Source organism: Vulpes vulpes, chromosome 12 (genome assembly GCF_048418805.1).
Source record: "Vulpes vulpes isolate BD-2025 chromosome 12, VulVul3, whole genome shotgun sequence".
NCBI classification, from domain to species: domain Eukaryota; kingdom Metazoa; phylum Chordata; class Mammalia; order Carnivora; family Canidae; genus Vulpes; species Vulpes vulpes.
In genome coordinates, this window is record NC_132791.1 from 35,953,645 (window position 1) to 35,973,597 (window position 19,953).

Here is a 19,953-nt window from a genome sequence, read left to right on the forward strand (position 1 = left end):
GGCTCAATCTCAGGACCCTGAGACCACCATCTGAGCCAAAACCATTGTGACTACTAATTATCTGGCACAAAAAATGAGAGGGAATTGAAATTTCTTTGGCCTTGCTATCCTTCAGTTGGTGTGACTTTAGCGTAAATATTGCAGGGTCTTTTTTTTTTTTTTTTTTTTGCAGGGTCTTTTGAAAATGGTCATGGCTTAGACTCCTCTTTGGAACATTCCCAGGCTGTATGGCTTCCCTCCCCTCTCTCAATAGTTTTCAATACCATTCTCTAAAGATATCTTTTGCCAATGCCAGCATGCCATGCCACCTCTTCTAATGATTCAGTTGAAGTTGATAATTCCTTGGAAAACTGAGGCAGCAAGTGTTGCTGTCCTCACTGCTTTTACATGTTCCAGTGCAGAATTTTCGACAAAAGGGACCTCATACATAGTACAATCATGTAATGCTGCAGCCTCTCCTAGAAACGACTAACCCAGGATATGCTATATTCCACTATCTCCCCAACCATGCATCCTTCCCTCATTCCTTTGGATAGACTTTTTTGAGAATCACTTTTTCAGAATCTGAGATGGGCTAGCTTGGATCATTGGTAATTCTTTGTTTCCTTTAGTCTACTGAGGAGCAGAGGAAGTTAGTAGGATTCTCCTGCTATATTCTTATCTATTCTATAAAAGCTAGGGCTCTTTAGTGGGCATGCCTCACATTTGTAGATACTGAACAAAACTTAAGGACATAAAATCCCTTGATGGCAGGCTGGATTAGTCAATGGCCATTACCCTGTTGTTCAGAGCACCATATGAAATATAGCCAAACTTGTCTACCTTTCCCTTTGATCTAGTACACTGGAGAAAACCTTCCTTTTTGTCTTTGCCACTGGTGGCAGGACCCTCTCTGAGTCTAACTGTCTGTGAAGCAAAGTCCACCTCTGGTTAATAGAATTGCTGGATAAAAATTTCAGAAATGCCAATCTGAAATGACTTATGTTATAAGAACCTTAGAAAACTGCTTGCCTTTTATTACAGCTACTAAATCATGATGGGGAGGGTAGAGAAAGATGAATTTCAAGGACAACTGCCTTTTATTTTTATTTTCCTTTTATTTTATTTTCTGTGATCTCTTTATTAGACACAGTATGTGTCAGCTATTCAACTCATAAAAAAGCAGAAAAGCATGCCAGGAAAGGAGAAATATTTTCTGTCTCTCTCTTCCTGTGAAAACTTCAGATGAGCTCATCTGTATTCTCTCCTTTCAATGAAAGATATGCTCATCCCTCATCTTCTTCTCATTTTCCAGTGATGATGTCAGGCAGGCCTTACAGTATCTCTTTTGTGATCTTATAAAATCAATGACAACCAAAAACGTTTCCCTTATGGCTATGACCTCATCCATGGTCTACACCTGGATAGGACTCATCTGCATTGGTAAGTAGAGCTAACCTCCATGGATCCAGACTGAAACAATTTACCAGGAAACTACTGCTTTCCTTCAAAACCCTGCCTTTGCCATTCAGATGGGAAGGTTTCTGAGCAACCTGGCTGAGTGTTGAATCTGACTAGTCACAATGGCTCTCCCGTCTTTGTGCCCATCTCTGTGCACACTTGAAACCCTACTTCACCTAGAATCATCTATACCTGGTTTACAGCAATCAATACTTCAAAATGTTAGGGATGTGATATTTTGGGGACATTCTTATACTCCTTCCTACCCCTTATTGCCATCCCATCCACTATATGTTACTGTCATCTACATTCTGATCAGTGAAAGAGGTATTTACTTAAATCAGTTCAGGACAGGAAGGAATTTTGAGGCCCTGTGTTTACCTGGGCTGTGAGCTTCCATTCTGAACCAGTGAGGGTGACAAGGAAATGCTGGCCATTTCCAAGCAGAGACACACTAGCAAAATACTTGCAAAGTACTCTCAAATCTCTGAGACTTACAGATAAATCAATATATAATGGATGAGTGTGGAGAAAAACAAAAGGATACTAAAGATAATATTTTACAAGCCCAAATATGGAAGACCAAGGAAGGGTTTGGCAGTAATAGCATGCCTGAAGCTGAATGGTGTTTACATATTTAAAGAAAAATTGTGTACAGAGTAGCGATGGACCTAAAATGAATCTGAGAGGCAGAACTGACAACACAGTCAATCCAGAGGATGGGACAACTCAATGGAAGAGGTCTGGTTGTGGGCCAAGGAGCATACAACAGGGCCATGTGAAATATTCCCTACCACAAGCTGTCTGCCTGGCTCTGAATCCAGGAAGTCTAGCCTTTCACAGATGGTTAATTCAACTTCCCAGGCTGGCATGGAGATATGGAAGGTGAGGTACTCTACAAAGCATTTGTGAGCATTCTGGTTTCTGAAAAGGAGTCTCCCCTACTGTAAAAATAACTTGGCTTTTGTTTTGTGCATTATCTTCACAATAATAGTAGCTAACAAATATTGAGTGCACAATTATAAGCATTTTATATGAATGAATGTACTCAATCTTCACCCAAATGTCTGAATCAAGTACTACTTCTTTTACCATTTAACAAATGAAGAAGCCAAGTCAGAGAGAGCAAAGAAGTTGCTCGAGATTATACAGTCAGGAAGTGACAGAGCCAGGATTCCAATCCAGACTACAGGCTACTGAGCCCTCAGGCTTAATTGTCTTGCTGTGCCTGCTCTTGTGAATTATTATGAACAAGTTTCCCCACTTCTGGTCAATCTCAGGCACACTGGAAGACCAAAATTTATACCTTCCTTACAAAATCATGGAGACACCTGAGTATCTTGAACTTCAAAAAGATTTTTCCCCCCTTCTAGTCTAAAATCCATACAGAAGCCAAAGCAAAAACTGCAATGTTTTTGGAAGTATGGAAGCACAGAGATTTACCATGAAGATTAGATTGCAAGTGAGCTGAACTGGTTCCTAAATCCAAACTCGAAAAATTTCAGTGTGAAGACTTCTAATGAAAAATACATGGAAGCCAAGTTGGACTAATGTTTTACACATTTTAGAATTGCTTTCAGGATGTGTTTCATTTTAGAAAAGCTAGAGAAAGAAAACGCAGCGATTATTGAGTGTGAACTACGTGACTGGCATTGGGCTAAGTGCTTTTTCACACATGCCATCTCATTTAATACACAACAATCCCATAAGATATTATTAATTTCATTTTTATAGATGAGAATGAACACTCAGTGAGGTTATATGGTTTGTTCAAGGGAAGAAGTATAATGGGTAAACAAATTCAGAAATGCTTGACACTCATTTTTCCCTTAAACGTAGTGTATTAAGTGGGTGGTATTTTATACATCACTACACAGGATCTTGAAACATACCTTTGAAGGAAACTATAAGTACCTCCCCATTCTAGGTAGTCCTGTATGCATCTGTTGCCTTCACTAGTCTCTAAGCATCATGGAGCATAAAACTCAGGCCTTAGTTATTGCTAAAGGCCCTTCAATACTTGGTGGGGGGTGTGTTTAGAATAGGATTTGGGGGCAGCCCCGGTGGCTCAGAGGTTTAGCGCCACCTTTGGCCCAGGGTGGGATCCTGGAGACCCGGGATCCAGTTCCACGTCAGGCTCCCTGCATGGAGCCTGCTTCTCCCTCTGCCTGTGTCTCTGCCTCCCCCCACCCCCTCTGTCTCTCATGAATAAATAAATTAAAAAAAGAAGAAGAATAGGATCTGGTATGCCATGAGTATAGATGATAATCCCAGCTAAAGACACAAATGCAATCTTAAGGCAACTCATTAAAATACATTTTGAAGCTTATTTTTTAGTGGGACTATTAGATTCACCAGCAGACCTAAACAAAGCCCAGCACTGAAATTCAAGGACATAGTCCCATAAGCCCTAAGTGTGGTGGTTGTGATCTACTTCATCAGCCAGCCTCTTCCTCCCATTCCCCAGTGTCTGTTTGGCTGCTCTTTCTTTCCTGGCTTTGAACACTTTGGCAGCCTCCAATAGGGCTTCTTCAAAGAGCTGAAGACAAGTCTGATGTTACAATTGCCTTACTTCATTCCAGACAGGTTTCCATTAATCGTATTAAATTCAGGTGAACAAAGGGTATTTAGTCTGTAATGGAGCTGAACCATATCTGGATAAACATAAACAAGAGACTTAATCCTGTAAAAGCCATTATTTGCCAGCAATTGGAAGGATGTCAGCAGTGCCCTTGCTAAGGCAGGTTGAAGTGTGGAAGGCAGAAGAGATTTTAGGAGATTGGTGCTGAGCATCTGGACTCTGTATAAAGAGGGGAATAAAGACCGTAACTGGAATACATTAGGAGTAAAGCAAATGTTCTACTCACTAGAAAGGGGGGGGGGCATTAATAATATCAGTCTTTAATCCACCCCAGGGTAATCTCAGCTTGCCTTATTCACTGCTGACTTTTATCTTCCCTGGAAAGCCTCCTGCTAAAGGTCCCTTTCCAGAGCAGCCTTAGGTCATGGGGGCAGAAATGCTGTTGCTAAACAGATATGCAAGGGAGTAGCATGTGTGACTAGAGAACAGTGTGACAACATAATCCTAGCATGGACCGATGAGGTCAGTGTGGGGTGACGTTGGCTTTTCTAGCATCTACTGAATCATCTGACGGGAGCAGCAATTGAAAAGAATAAATATGAACACATGCAACATACCGCCAGAAAGACTGCATGGCCCAGATCTGAGTAAAAGGATCGTACTTTGAGAGGATCATTGGGGAAGTGGAGGGAACAATGAGCTGGGATTCAGGAGGCCCCAGTCCCCTTATCTCTACAACTAGCTGAGTGACTACATGACCTCAGGTGAGCTGGCCTCTAAGAAATGAGGGCACTGGTACAGTTGGTACCTAAGGTCTTTTTTTAGTTTCAAAGGTAAGGATTGTGTCCTATGTTAAGAGAGGTTTTATAAAGTACATGATGACAAGACCACAACCTCAGGAGGCCCTGTACTCTGCACAGCAGTTTTCTTAAGTCATCATGTGTAGAATGTTTTCTAACCCTATGGATAAAGGGAAAGTATTGGCAGGTGCAGTAGAACGAGAGGTTGAAATAAAACAGAATTGGACAGAACACTCCTGCTCCAAATCCTGACCACAGAATTCTAACTACCTGTGAGTCTTAAAGTCTTCTTTGCAACAGGTGTAACACAGAAATGACAGGATCTCAAAAGAGCATTCAATGATCTCAGGTCATGACTGGTGTTCCTTAACATGGAACTTGTACACAACTCCTTTGTTCATGTTGTTCTTTCTTCCTGGAATATTTCCCCCATCTCTGCTTATCAAAATCCACTCATTCTGACTCTAATATATCCCAGATGGAATGAATGTTCTTGCACATTCAGGTTATCATTTATAGTACTTATTTCATTCTTCCTCCTAATATACCTCATCTCCATTTAATTTTAACTATAGGTTATAATCTCTCTGGAGGTAGGGTATGAATCTCATCAATCTATGTGTTCCTGGGCCTGCTGGGCATGTGGTAGGCACACACTCAATAATGGTTTCATTCTGAATTGAACTACACAAGATTTTCAAGTTACCTGCTAATGTGACGGCAATGGAGACAGAGTCATATCCCAAGGCATTTGTGGCATTACAAGTGTAGAAACCCACATCAGCTTCCACTGGTGCCAGGATCTGTAAGGAATCATCTGGCTGTAGAAGAATCCTGGAGCAACAGAAAAGAAATGGAGACCTGATCAGGTCATTTGACTCCTTTTTGGCATTCAATACTGGTAAGGCAGTAGGCCTTTAAAGCAGGCTCTGTGCCCAGCATGGAGCTTGAACTCATGACCCTTAGATCAAGACCTGAGCTGAGATCAAGAGTCGGACACTTGATGTGCTCCTGGAACCCTGTTCTAAAACTGAGACAAACCAGCCACAGTGACACTCAGGAACCCGGGCTTTCTTGCCACTTTGATTGATGTAATTCTGACAGCAACCCCAAATGAGGCTTTTGATTACCTATGCAGCTTGTTGATTATTTGATCTAAAAATACCAGTTGGAGTCGACAGCATATGTTTGCTGAATACATATAACACCCACATCATGGCTGAGAGGGGACGTTACAATGAATGGTGCAGATGGATTTGGGAAAGGCTTATTAAGGAAAAGGAAAAATCATAAAGGAGGAGTACAGCTTGGTTGGATGGTGGAAAGTAGGCAGGGCTTCCAGACATGGAGTAAGGCATCTGGAGTAAAGGCTTGGAGGTGTGTAAGAGGAAGCCAAGAGTCAAATATTGGTGAGAGGATCCTGGTGTATATATTTGAAGGAAATTGTATGTCTAACTACCTCTCAATTCTCAGTAGTCATATATACATCTATTACCTTCATTAGACTGTAAACATTATAGGGTATAAAACCCAGATCTTATTGTTTCCCATAATACTTAATAAAGGACCCTTTGTAGAGAAGGTGCCCGATAAAATGAAGGCAAAGCCTGCCCTTCAGGGCAATGGTAGAGAATTTCAGAATAATCACCATCCAGTTCAGACACTTTGCTTTTCCTGAAAAGAATTATAAGAATTACATTGTGAGTAATTCTCATCCTAGCAAGAGCTTCAAAACCTGCTCCAATCTTAGTCTGTTTGTTCTTCTTTGGATGTATGCCATTCTAAGAACCATCTGCTACATCATGGCAGTTAAGCAGATTAGTGACTAATGATGACTTGAAGCAGATGTTTCAGCGATTTGGTAAGGTTGATGACAACTGGATCGTGTAGGTGGAGGTGGGAATCCAGAAGGGCAGGGAGGTGGACATGACAGGAAGCTCAGAGATCTAGTGCCCGGACCTGTCAAGGGCCAGCATACGTCAGCAAACCATTCAGTGGCACAGCAATGCCTTACAGCTGGTTTATGGGCTTCTAGAGTCAGTCATTTCCATCTTTGTGATAATTTTCACCTCCCTGGTTTCAAAAGACCCAAAGATCTGTTCACCTTATATCATGTTAACATCTACCTGCAGGAAGTAAGCTTTAAACAAGGGTCATTTTTTAGGAAAGGTTGGGAGGGAAAGCATGAAAATGTTAGAAGAACTCACAAGACTTGGTGGTAAAATTAAGACTAGGAGTCGGACCTCCTGCCCCAGCAACATGTTCTCCCCCACTATACAATTCTTTTCTTTCTTCACTATCTCTCCTGTTGGGGTCCTCTCCAGACTCTATGGGTATGAGCACGTCGGCAATGCCTCTTGTCAGCTCTTAGTTATTCTCAGGTGGGCAACCAGTCTGGCAATGGACCATGCTTCTCAACTCCATTTTTGGCCTTGGGCCAATTGCATTGCTTATTCTTACCTCTTGTCAGAGGAAAGGCAGGAAAGAGGCAAAGCATAAGGCACATAAGCCTTTTATGTGTATCAGTCCTCAATCTACTTCGGTTCTGGTAAAAATGGGGAAGGAAATAGAAAACCTCAGCTAAAGGGAAGTTTCTGGATGGTCTGTGTTTGATTCGGTGCCATTCCACACCATCACCACAACTGTTGAGGACAGTCACCACAAAAGTGATACTGGACTTTAGCTGGAGTTTTGTGAGGGGTGGGAGGGAGGCCACGAGAGACTGGGGTAGAACGCATCCACTCTTTCACTCACACATTCATTAAATGTGAAGTGATTTTTCTCAGACGAGTACATGTTAGTCTGTTTCAAAGAAGCTAATAAGAGAAAGATGACTATAACACTTCTTATCTTTGATAAACCACATAATATGTAATAACATCACTATCTTAAAAGAGAATCTTAACAGATACAACATATTATGGTCGCTAAATTTCCTCAGGTATTTAGGCTGTTTCAGATTTAAAAAAATTAAAAATTTACTTTATGATTTAAGTCATTATGATGTCTCAGGAACATGTATGCCTCCATAATGATTTCCAAACAGCAATAATAAAAGCAGGCTTAATAAAATTTCAATAGAACTGACTACTCATAATGATTGAGTTTAGTCCGTTGTTATTGTTTTACTGCTCTCAAAAGTCAAGGATTAGAATTTGCTAAATTCCCAAGTCCATTGGGATAGCTGCATCCCTAAAACCATTACCCCTTCTTTCTTCCCTTCAAAAAGGTTTCTTGAATTGAACACTCAGAGCAGGAGGCTAGGAGACTGGCCTTCTGAACCTTATTTTGGCCCTGCTATTGTTTAAATAGTCACCACAGGCAAATCCCTTCACCTTCCTACATTTCAGCTTATCAACTTCTAAAATCCAGCTGAAGTAGGTTTTCCCACTCAGCAGCAGAAGCTGTAAAACTAAGGTATATAAGGAAGTTTCGGACCATCTTTTGGCATTTCCAATGATGCTTTTGTTGGTAATGTTGGACACTCTGAGTGAAGAATTAAATGAGAGGAAGGACAGGAGTGGTAAAGATTGTCAGAAAGGGAGGAAAGGGCACATGCTATTAACCAATTCTCTGTAGCCCCCAATTTATTAGATCTTCATATTCAGATCATTTTTTCCCCATAAAGCCATTCTATCTGCCTGATCTCATGCAGGAGGTACAAAACCCACTGCCAAGCCTGAACCACCCATTTTTAAAGGTGGGTGTACCGGTTAGTAGTTCCTCCAGGCACAGGTACTACTGAGTGAGCCATAATGCTTTCTGAGCAGGTCTGAAGCTTGGAAAATATTCCCACAGAGGTGATGAAGAGGAGAGCCTTCACACCAGGCTAAAAGCCAAACAGGTCTGTATTAGGATGGGAATAGTGGGAGTGGAAAGGAATGAACCTAGACCTTGAGATTTACCATTTGCATGCTTTTTTATTCCATAAAATGTATATACAAAGACAAAGAAGATTAAGTCTTTGCCTTCATAAAAACAGTCTTAAATATTAATTTAAGACAAAACCTACAGGGGACAGAATCTGAACTTATTACATATACTTACAAATTATTTACACTCATAAAACTGAACTCTTTAGCTCAAAGGAGCTACAGAGTTATTTGTTTGCAGAGTTGAATTTGAAATAGAGATTCTTGGTCTAGCACTCTTCTTTTTTAAATTCAATTTATCAGGTCTTTGGTATGTCCTAAACTTTGTTAGATGGGGGTTTGGAGGCTGCCACCAGGGGGAGCAGCAGTTCTGGAGTTGGTTCCCATAAAGGGCTCTCTAGGAAATACAAATGCAAAGGAAAGGGCTTCGCTGTGAAGCCTGAGATTGGTTTTCATCTACTCTATCTAGCCTGGCATCCAGGGAGAGAGATTCCTGGAAAAAAATTTTTTCTTTGTATTTCAGGCGTCTGCTCTATTAATTTAACTTAATTGGTTAGTAGCTGATTTCTGTCAGCTTGAATTTCGTCTTCGGATTTGACAGGCCTGTTTTAGAATGCGCAGACACAGAAACATAGAGCTGCTTTCCAAGCAAAACCAGAAAGATCTCTCTGGGGTTGTTTTGGAATCTAAGGAATCAGAGAATGAGGGGACATGGAATGGGGCATAATTAAGGCCTACACAGAAAATGGTCCTGTGGTCACATTAGGTATATTAATACTAGCTGCTTTTCTCCCATACCCATGCCCCACTTCCCTTTTGGTTTACTGAGCTAAAACTTACTGCTTTATTTCTTTGATCATACAGTTAGCTGGAAAATAAAGGAGTTTTGCTTTTCTGATGGCCTTTACTTGTGAGCTGCTTTGTGACAGCCTGTCTTCCCGAGCATTCTAGCTGCTAAGAGAGTAAAAACAATTGTTTTGTTACGTAAGTACGGCCCTTGTCCACCTTGTGAGTAGGACCCAGACAAAGTGTCCATGGGCCAGTCCTACCAAGTCCAAGCTCCTTGAGGTGAGGCTTTCTCCTCTGCATTTGTCATGTACAGTGAGAAAGTGTGCTGAGTTGAAAAAAAGGCAGCTCTGGGTGTCCTAAAGAAAGTCTCTAGCATTCTGTGAGTGAGGTGGCATTGTGATGCCTCCTGAACCCTTGGCTCAACTATGAACACCACTTTCTTGTCTGAGGGCTATCTCTCAAAGTGACCTCCATGACCAAATGAAGCTGCTGTGGAGAGGAAGGCTTCTGACTTCAATCAGAAGAAACAGAGGCATGTGGAGGTCTTGGGTGAACTTTTCAGCTCTGAGCCTCTGAGTCCTTTCTTCAAATTGAGGATAGTACTGCAGACAGTTTCTATGAGGATCAAATAAAGCAGTAAGACCCATTCTTACTGTTTTCTAAGCTAAAAAAAAAAATCAGCTTCAACATCAAATGCAGTGAAAAACTGGTATTTTTAAAAATAATGTAGGTGGTGCTAACCTATGTTACCATTTTGGAACTCCTCCTTTTCAAGAGGAAATTTTAAAGCTCTGGACACAGAGATACCCATCTGCTACCTGGGTCATCATATTGCACCATCTCAGGCCTTCTGCTCCGACAGGCAAGCATTCTTAAATCCATGTTAGGTCTCAACACAGGACTGGATGCTGGAGATTATAGGAAAATCTTTTCTCTTTAGAATAGTATCTTCCACTCATCTTTGCAAAATTACCTATCCCACATCCCAACACTAACTTGTTTCTCTAGTCAAGGTGGCTTCTTTGACTCTCTTTGTCATTACCTTGGGGATGAATTCATGCTCTTTCTCCTCCCATCTATCATTCCAAATTCTCCCATTCCATTAAGAATGAGTCAAGTTCTATGTCCTGTGTTACCATGTTCCATGGGATTTCTCCCTTTCCTGATCTTTCAAAGTTGTTCTAAACTGTACTATAAAACTCTTTCTATTCTATGACGTTTCTTTAGTTCGATTGGAAATACTGCAAGGGCTGAGACTCTTTTTCTTCTTTCATGATTCCCTCCTCAGTATTCAGTACAGGGCTAGCATGCTGAATAGATACTTGTTTAGTTATCTTCAGAGAAATGAAGCTAAAAATGTTCCTACTGACAACACAGCATAGTGGTTAAGAGCGCAGATGCTGAAGGCAAACTGCCTAGGTCCCAACTCCAGCTTTACCACTTAGTCACTCTGTAACCTTGGGCAGGTCATGTATCTCACAGTGTCACAGTTTCCTTATCTGTAGAATGAGGAGAATTATAGCACCTATCTAGGATTGTTGTGTGTATGCTACCTGAGCTCAGGTGTTTAAAGAATATAGATGATGGGCTCAGTCAGTTAAGCTTCTGACTCTTGGTTTTGGCTCAAGTCATGATTTCAGGGTCATGAGATGGAGCCTGGCTTTAGACTCTGCTCTGGGCGTGGAGCCTGCTTAAGATTCTCTCTCTTTCCCCCTTCTCTTCCCACCACTCCTGCGAGCACTCTCTCTCTCTCTCAAAACATAAATAAAGAATGCAGATGAGTGCCTGATGTGGTAAAACCTATGGAAGCACAGGTTGTTGCTTGTGCTTCATCGCCATTATGATTCATTCTCCAAGTCTGAGCATATGTATTCTGAATGTTGTGATAAACTGTTCTGACAAGGGTAAATGACTGAGAAATGTAGAGCTTTCCAGGAATAAAACATCAATGAGGGGGATCCCTGGGTGGCTCAGCAGTTTAGTGTCTGCCTTCGGCCCAGGGCGTGGTCCTGGAGTTCTGGGATCGAGTCCCACATAGGGCTCCCTGCATGGAGCCTGCTTCTTTCTCTGCCTATGTCTCTCATGAATAAATAAATAAAAACATCAATGAGGTGCACAGGGAGGGACAAGGAGTCTGCCGTGTGAGCAAGCAGGGAGTGAGCTGCAGTACCTTTACCTTGGTGGGGGTGGAAAAGAGGAGCAGAGGCTGAGGCCGTATGGCACACTGGGTTGGCAACTGGCTCAGCTTCAGTCTTGACTCAGAAATCTCTAAATAAGTACAACTACATATTTTCATATAGCTATGAACTATATACTGAAATGTTAGAACATGCAAAAACAAAAAAGATATAGAGAATAAAGGAATGAAATTTGGGAAAAAGTGAGCTTACAAGCAAATATGTGAGGTGAAAGGCTGTGCAGAGAACATCAGCTCCAAACTCCTGGGAGGAGCTGCTGACGACTTTTACTTACCCTGAAATGCAGATTTTTTCCCCCTGCCTTGGAACCTTTAAGATTAGGATCATCAAATCTACCACAAAGGGACAGTAAGGGCTGGTACTTATTACACAGGTATATAAGCTTTCTATAATTTTATTCTCATGGTCATGTGATTAGATTGATATTTTCATCCCTTTTGAGAGAGGAAGCAAAAGCTCAGAGAATTAACTTGTTCAGCTAGTGCATAGTAGAATCAGGAATGAGTAGTGACCTTTGACCTTTTAAAAAAACCATATCCAGGCATCCGCTGGGGCCTAATAGTAAGGCATGTGGTTTGGCTTCATTTTTGGTGGGGGGTAATTTGTGCCAAGGTTTGTAGTTACTCAGGGAAATGGACAATCACTAACAAGAATATTCTGGATTTTAAATAACTGGAAGGCATGTGGTTTGGCCTCATTTTTGGTGGGGGGTAATTTATGCCAAAGTTTGTAGTTACTCAGGGAAATGGATAATCACTAACAAGAATATTCTAGATTTTAAATAGCTTAAAGCTGAAGGAAAAAAAAATGCTGTGAGAAGACCTCCTCTGTGAGCAAGAGTTGTTTTTTTTTTTTTTCCTGAAACCAAAAATTATAGTAGCCTAGAGACTTGCAAGGGAGAGTTTTGATTTGTACAGATATTTTGGGGAACAGATTTGAGGTTCATGAAGAGTTTCATATCACCATTTGGCTAGAGCAGCTTTTTAAAGCTTTGGTTGTTTTTAATGCAATTGCCAACCAAAATTTATTTGATGCTGGAAGCTTCGCGATTGCTCCAGGTGGAAGTATAGAAAATATTCTTGGAATGGGAAAGGCCACCTGACCACACATTCTTAACCCTGTCCTAATACTTTCTGCCAAACTCTTCAACTTCTTTCTCTTTAGCAACTCATGAAATCTTGAATTTGGTAATACTTGTAGTTTTATTTGCTAGCTGGGTAATTCATTTTGAACTATCAACCTCTGCATGAAATGACTCTGACTTGATTTCCTATTTACCTGGGAGAAGGATCAAACTCTGGTCAGCTGCCACCTGCTTTTGTCAATAGAGTTTTATTGGAGCGCCACCATGCCGCTGGAACGGCTTTCTATTACTGCTTTTATGCTACAATGGCAGAAATGAACGGTTGGGACAAAGATAGGATGACCTGCAAAGCCTAAAATGTTTATTATTTGGCCCTTTACAAGAAAAGTTCACTGACCTGGACCTAGAATCCTAGAATATGGAAGAATTTTCGCTTCTGGTTTGTTTCAGTGCTTCATTTATAGAACAATGTTAACCACCTTTTCAGAACTATGCCTTTTTTTAGGATTGTCTTTTCTTTCTCTTTCTTTCTTTCTTTCTTTCTTTCTTCTTTCTTTCTTTCTTTCTTTCTTTCTTTCTTTCTTTCTTTCTTGATTGCTTTTCTAAGAAGAATTAATTAACCACTAGGGGGATCTTTGGAGACCCTCCTAATCTGTAAGGGAATAGTCAGTGCCTCACTTGTGCCACCTGCTTGTCACTGTCTTGTGTCCTCTGATGCTCTGTGACTTTATATTGACCTTCAATACTCCCCCACCCCAACCCCAGGCTTATGTATTTACTGGGATGGCCCCCTTTCCTCTGACTTGCTATTTGTCCAGTTTTCAACGGGGAAAAACATTTGTCATCCCCACTGCCTTTAGTTCTACAAAGGAAATGAGCCAAACCAAACTGAAACTGATTTCTTCTCTATCTGCCCTGCTTCCAGTTTTTATGGTCGCTGCAAACTTGGAAATTGTATTTCATGTGCTTATGACTTTTACATGTAGCGTTATTCACAGCTGTGGTCCTGATATTGACCCTGGAGGCATTTCCCATTTGATTCTCTCTTCCATTCTGAGAAGTTTCCATCTGTAAACACTCTGTGTTGCCCAGGCCGAAGCCTTCCAAATACTCCTTAATTCATCTCCTATTCAACACCACTTTGGAAAGTTGTCCAATACTGTCTGGGAACTATAAGCATAGAGAGCATAGATTTCTCTCTTTTACCAGAACAGAAACAGTAGCAAAAAAAAAAATGTTAGAAGAATATAATAAGCATCCTCTCCTAGTGCTTGGATTTAGGCTAATTATCCATCACACTATGTTTCCTACATACCTTTCTATCTCAACTCCTTGAACAACTGCCAGGTTGTTCCTAGGTTCCTCAAAATGAGAATAAGCCTCCTTATTTTGTGATGTCCTGGAAGATGGTGTGATATAATGACTTTGTATCTATATGCCAATGATTATAGATACTCTATACGAGTGCCTGGCTCTTTATAGATATTATCTGTTCTACACACCATTGCTCTACTGAAGGGCAGGTGAAATTGTCTTAACTTAGCTAATGAGCAAACCAAAGTTCAGAGGGGTTAAAGTGGACTCGCATAGACAAGAAGTGGCAGAATGGGAATCCCAGCCTAAGTTGCTCATATCTAGCCCTATTGTCCTTCCGCCACTGTGGGCTGCCCTCTATATGTCATCAGGCTGCTCAGACTGCTCTTCCTAACCAAGAGGGTAGTCAGACATGATGAGCATAAATCAGGCAGACCCAGGATAGAAGGAGAAACAGGAACAGTCTTAGGGGTTAAAAGGCAGAAACTCCCTGGCATTAGCCCTTTCCCTAGGATTCCATGTAGACAGAATATTACCTGTGAGCCACTTTTCACCCCTAAGAAGGAATCAGTATTTTCTTCAAAGTATCTAGTTTCACACGATTCTTCTTGTTCACCTGCATTTCCTTTGAAAAATCCCATAACCTTTAGGAAAGTCTTGTTTAAATGCTTTAAGCCATTTATTAGCTTATTATTTATTATGCATATTATGTTGACTGGTAGCTCAGTCTTGGGCCAAAGTGTTGAATAGTGAGCCGGGACTTCTCTGCCAGTGTGGGGCTATCAGCAGGATTTAGGTTTTCTCAGGGAAAGGATCGATATTCAACCATCTTGCTTGCTTGCTTGCTTTTGTTTTTTAAGATTTTATTTTTTTATTTGAGAGCATTAGAAAGACAGAGCAAGCAAAAGTGGGGGGCAGAGGGAGAGGGAAAAGTGGGCTCCCTGCTCAGGAGGGAAATGGGGCTTGATCTCAGGACCCTGGAATCATGACTTGAGCCAAAGGCAGATGCTTAACCAACTGAGCCACCCAGGTGCCCCTTCTGCCAGCTTTCCTTCCCAATTTGGTAATCTGACTTCCAGTGCCAATTTTAGAGAATTTGGATTTTCTTTTCTATAAGGATGTCAGCAGGCCCTTACAGGTATTGTTTCTGGACTGGGGTTCAGATGTAGGAATACTGAATGTACACCTGCCCATATTACATGCTAGATGTGGGGAAGAGTTACTTGTGAGACCCTCTGACCAGTGTACATGCAAACCAGAGTTAGCTTCTGCCTGAATCTCAGCTCAGCGTAGTGAAGGGTAGGGGGGCCCAATAAGTGTTCAGTGTTTATGCAGGGTAACTGAAAAGCAAGAAGCAGTTTAGCTTTACCCTGCTTGTGGTGTAGGTCTCTAGATGCACACATGCATGTGTAACAATGCTGTAAACATATACAGAGATGCAAATGCATATGCACAATTACAGGGCTCACTGAGTACCTATTATGTGCCTAGTACTATTCATATTTCTATCTGGGAATGTATGCATAAAGGTAGAGTGATAGAAAATAAAAGAAAGGCTTTCCCTAACACACATGTGCCAAATAAAAACGAAAGCCTCACAGATTGCAAGCCAGCTGGCTAGAAGATAGAATGTTAATTTATGCTAGATCTAGCTGACCCCAGTGACTTCTTTTTAAAACAATGGCCAAGTCCATGGATTCAACTAAGGTTAAAATCAACACAAAGAAATAGTCCCTGGAGCCAGACTTTCTTGAGTTCAAATCCCAGCTCCACTGTTTATGAAGTGTAATACTTTGGGCAAGTTATCTAACATTTCTGTGTTTCAATTTTAGTATCTGTAAAATTGGGATAGTAACCCCAAAACATTATTGTAAGAATAAACAAACACCTGTAAAACACTTAGAACAGCATCCAGCTCAAAGCAGTTGGTCAATAAGTGTTAACAATTATGATGATGATGATTTCTTCATTGGTCTGGATGTGATGGGAGATAGGATACCACAAGGTGTTTATTCTTGGTAGTCATTCTCTAGCAGGGCTTTTCAAATTGTAGTGTGTGCTACAGAACCTCGGGGTTTCCTGACACTTCTGTAAAGGAGAGTATGTGGACAGGGCAGGAATGTTTCATTGGGAGTGGGTACCACTCTGGAACTCTGCCATAATTGCATGTTAAAGACAAGAAGTTCAGATTATGCAAAACCTGTAGATTACAGTCTCCAGGAATTAAGAAACTTCCCTGAGAATCACTACAGTTCATTCCTTTATTCATGCATCCCTCAGTTTTATCATCTGTTGAGTGTCTATTGTATTTTTGGAATTGTGGAGAAATTGACATACATTTTTAAGCATTTGCCCTGGAGGAAGTTTAACATAATCCAGAAGGTACTGTAGAAAAACAAATAGTGAATTCTAACACGCAGTGGTAGGATGGGCTGAGATGAGTACAATGTATAAGGGTACTATGTGGGTCGTGGAAGGGGTCATCCTGGGATTCAAATTCTAGCTCTATTATGCCAGTTCAACCGAGCTTTGGGGATACGCTTCTGGTAAGGAAGAGGGTAGGATGAGGCAGATCTAAGGCCCCGGGCAAATTCATAAACAGCAAATAATTTTGTACTCTGAAAGGCATAGCTCAGAAGGGTGAGGTGGGGGGTATGGTAAGAGATCAAGCAAGTGAGAGAGACAAACGTCAAATGATAGAAGGTATTACAAGTCATGCTAAGGCACCTGGAACTTATCCTCAAGTGATGGCAAGCCATTAAAAGAATTTTAAGCATGGGAGCAGCATGGACAGGTTTGTTAGAAAGATACTCTGGCAGTAGCATATCAAATGATTCAGAGCAGGAGTCAATAAATTTTTTCTATAACAGGACAGATAGTATATATTTTAGTCTTTAGAGGGCCACCTATAGTACCTGTTGTATATTCTATTTCATGTTTGTTTTAAATAACCCTTCAAATAACCTGGGTTCAAATCCCAGCTCTATCACTTACTGGGTGTGAGACCTCGAGCAAGTTGACTCAATAACTCTGGGCTCAGTTTCAATAGCTCTTACAATAACCCTTTAAAAGCCATTCTTAATAACCCTGTAAAAAATATTAAAGTCACTGACTGTAATTTGCCAACTCCTAATCTAGAAAAGGCGAATACAGAGTTTAGAGGGCCGTTGAAATCATTTAAAGTGAACAAGGGACCAAAGTAGAGGCAAAGAGAACGGAGAAAGGTGGAGGAATGAGAACCACTGAGGGGCAAGAACAGTCCAGAAATATTTTGGTTTGGGAAGCTGGATAGGTGGGAGTACTCTTTCCTGAGATCCTGACTTCAGTTTTAGATATACAGAGTTGACTTCTGTGGGGCATCTGGTAAGGATGTCCTGTAGGCTGCTGTGCAGAAGAGAGGCTTGGACTGGTGCTGGACACATGAGAAACACTGGCATCTAGGGGAAGTCTGGAATCTTGGGGGTTATTAGTGTATACAGAGTGAGACTCCCAGAGGGTAGATAAGAGGTAGGTAGCAGAAGAGAAATACACAGACTGAGAAAGAATACCAGAGAAGTAGGAAACAAATCAAGTGGGTGGTTTCTATAAATAAAATCTTTTTTTTTAAATTTTTATTTATTTATGTATTATAGTCACAGAGAGAGAGAGAGGCAGAGACATAGGCAGAGGGAGAAGCAGGCTCCATGCACTGGGAGCCCGATGTGGGATTCGATCCCGGGTCTCCAGGATCGCGCCCTGGGCCAAAGGCAGGCGCTAAACCACTGCGCCACCCAGGGATCCCAAGTGGGTGGTTTCTAACGAAGATGTGCTTAGCCTGTATGGGATCCTGATCAGAGTTCAGATTAGATAAGTGTTTTCAGAGACCATTTTCTTCTTTTGGAACAAACAAGAAACAACTTTTTTATTGGGGGCAGGGAGCTCTTTCCAAGAAAGTATATTGCATGCAGCCTTAGAATATGAGGTGGACAGGATACCATCAAAATCCTAAAGGACAACACAGGCAGTAACCTCTTTGACATGGGCTGTAGCAACTTCTTATTAGATAGGTCTCCCGAGGCAAGGGAAACAAAAGCAAAAATAAACTATTGGGACTTCATCAAAATAAAAACCTTTTGCACAGCAAAGGAAACAGCAAAACAAGAGGCAACCTACAGAATGGAAGAAGATATTTGCAAATGACATATCTGATAAAGGATTAATATCCAAAATACACAAATAACTTAAAAACTCAATACTCAATGGCTCTGTACGTTAAGGGTCTGACTTCAGCTCAGGTCATGATCTCAAGGTTTGGGGATTGAGCCCCATGTGGGGGTTTCATGCTCAGCATGGAGTCTGCTTGTCCGTCTGCCCCTCCCTTGCTCATGCTCACTCTTTCTCTCAAATAAATAAAATATTAAAAAAAACAACACCCCCAAAACAAGTAATCCAGTTAAAAAATGGGCAGAAGACACGAACAAACATTTTTCAAGAAAGACAGAGATGGCTAATAGACACATGAAAAGATACTCAGCATCACTCATCATCTGGGAAATATAAATCAAACCACAATGAGGTATCACCTCATACCAGTCAGAATGGCTAAAATTAACAACATAGGAAACAAGAGGTGTTGGCAAGGATTTAGAGAAAGGGGAACCTTCTTATATTTATGATGGGAATGCGAACTGGTGCAGCCACTCTGGAAAACAGTATGGAAGTTCCTCAAAAAGTTAAGAATAAAACTATCCTAAGACCCAGCAACTAGGTATTTACCCAAAGGATACAAAAAATATGGATTTGAAGGGATAATACATGTACCGTGATATTTATAGCAGCACCATCAACAATAGCCAAATTATGGAAAGAGCCTAGATGTCCATCAACTGATGAATGAATAAAGATTTTATATATATATGTATATTATATATATATAAATACACACATACATATACATACAATGGAATATTACTCAGCTCTAAAAAAGAGTGAAATCTTGGTAGTGTGGATGGAGCTAGAGAATATTATGCTAAATGAAATAAGTCAAAGACAGTGCCATATGATTTCACTCCTATGTGGAATTTAAGAAACAAAACAAATGAGCATAGAGGGAAAAAAAGAGAGGCAACTAAGAAACAGATTCTTACCTATAGAGAACTGAGGGTTACTGGAAGGGAGGTGGCTGGGGGGTGGGTTAAGTGGGTGATGGGAATTAAGGGGTGCACTTGTTGTGATGAGCACTGGATGATGCATGCAAGGGGTGAATCACTCATTTTACATCTGAAACTAATATTACACTGTGTTAACTAACTGGACTTTAAAAATTTGGAGAAAAAAGTAGAAAAGGCACCATATATTTAACTCTTTGAACCATACACACACACACATACACAAAGAGTATGTATGAGATGGACAGAGAGAAGCCAAATCTATAATAAGCTGAGAGAGAATATTAGGTGGAACTTAAAAAAATTCATAATTAGCAACCTTGGGGAGGCAGCTAAAACAGCCTCCTGTACACAAAATATTTCCAGGGTATGGGCTGGCTACTCTAGGGCTATCGTATTAAGGTTTTCAAGCCACTCAGATACCATTAATGCATGAGACCCCAGAGGTGAGGCTCTAAAACTTCTTTCCTGATGTACTTTGTAGGGCAGCAATATGGTGAAAACAGCCAATTAATTACAGGTTCACAGAGCTATGGGTTCAGCAATGAAGGCAAAGAGAGAAGGAGGCCAAGTTTTCTTGTTTTCTAAATCAAGCAGCATCACAGCCCTGTGAACATAAGTTTCTAAATCACTCCTTTTCTGGCTGAGTTGGAAAGTCTAGTTCTTCTTTATTTTCAGGTTGAACCAAGTGGCCGCACTTGCTTATTTTAACCTCTACCCAGTCCAGA

At 41.0% G+C, this 19,953-nt stretch overlaps 1 protein-coding gene across 3 annotated transcripts in view; it reads right to left on the reverse strand.

Moving 5' to 3' along the window:
• Window positions 1–19,953, reverse strand: part of ADAMTSL1 (ADAMTS like 1) — an 871,496-nt gene that overhangs the window by 99,297 nt on the left and 752,246 nt on the right. For all 3 annotated transcript variants that reach the window (XM_072728197.1, XM_072728199.1, XM_072728198.1), the window contains one exon: window positions 5,528–5,655. In XM_072728197.1, coding sequence (XP_072584298.1) covers window positions 5,528–5,655 — 128 coding nt within the window. The remainder of the gene's footprint in view (window positions 1–5,527; window positions 5,656–19,953) is intronic.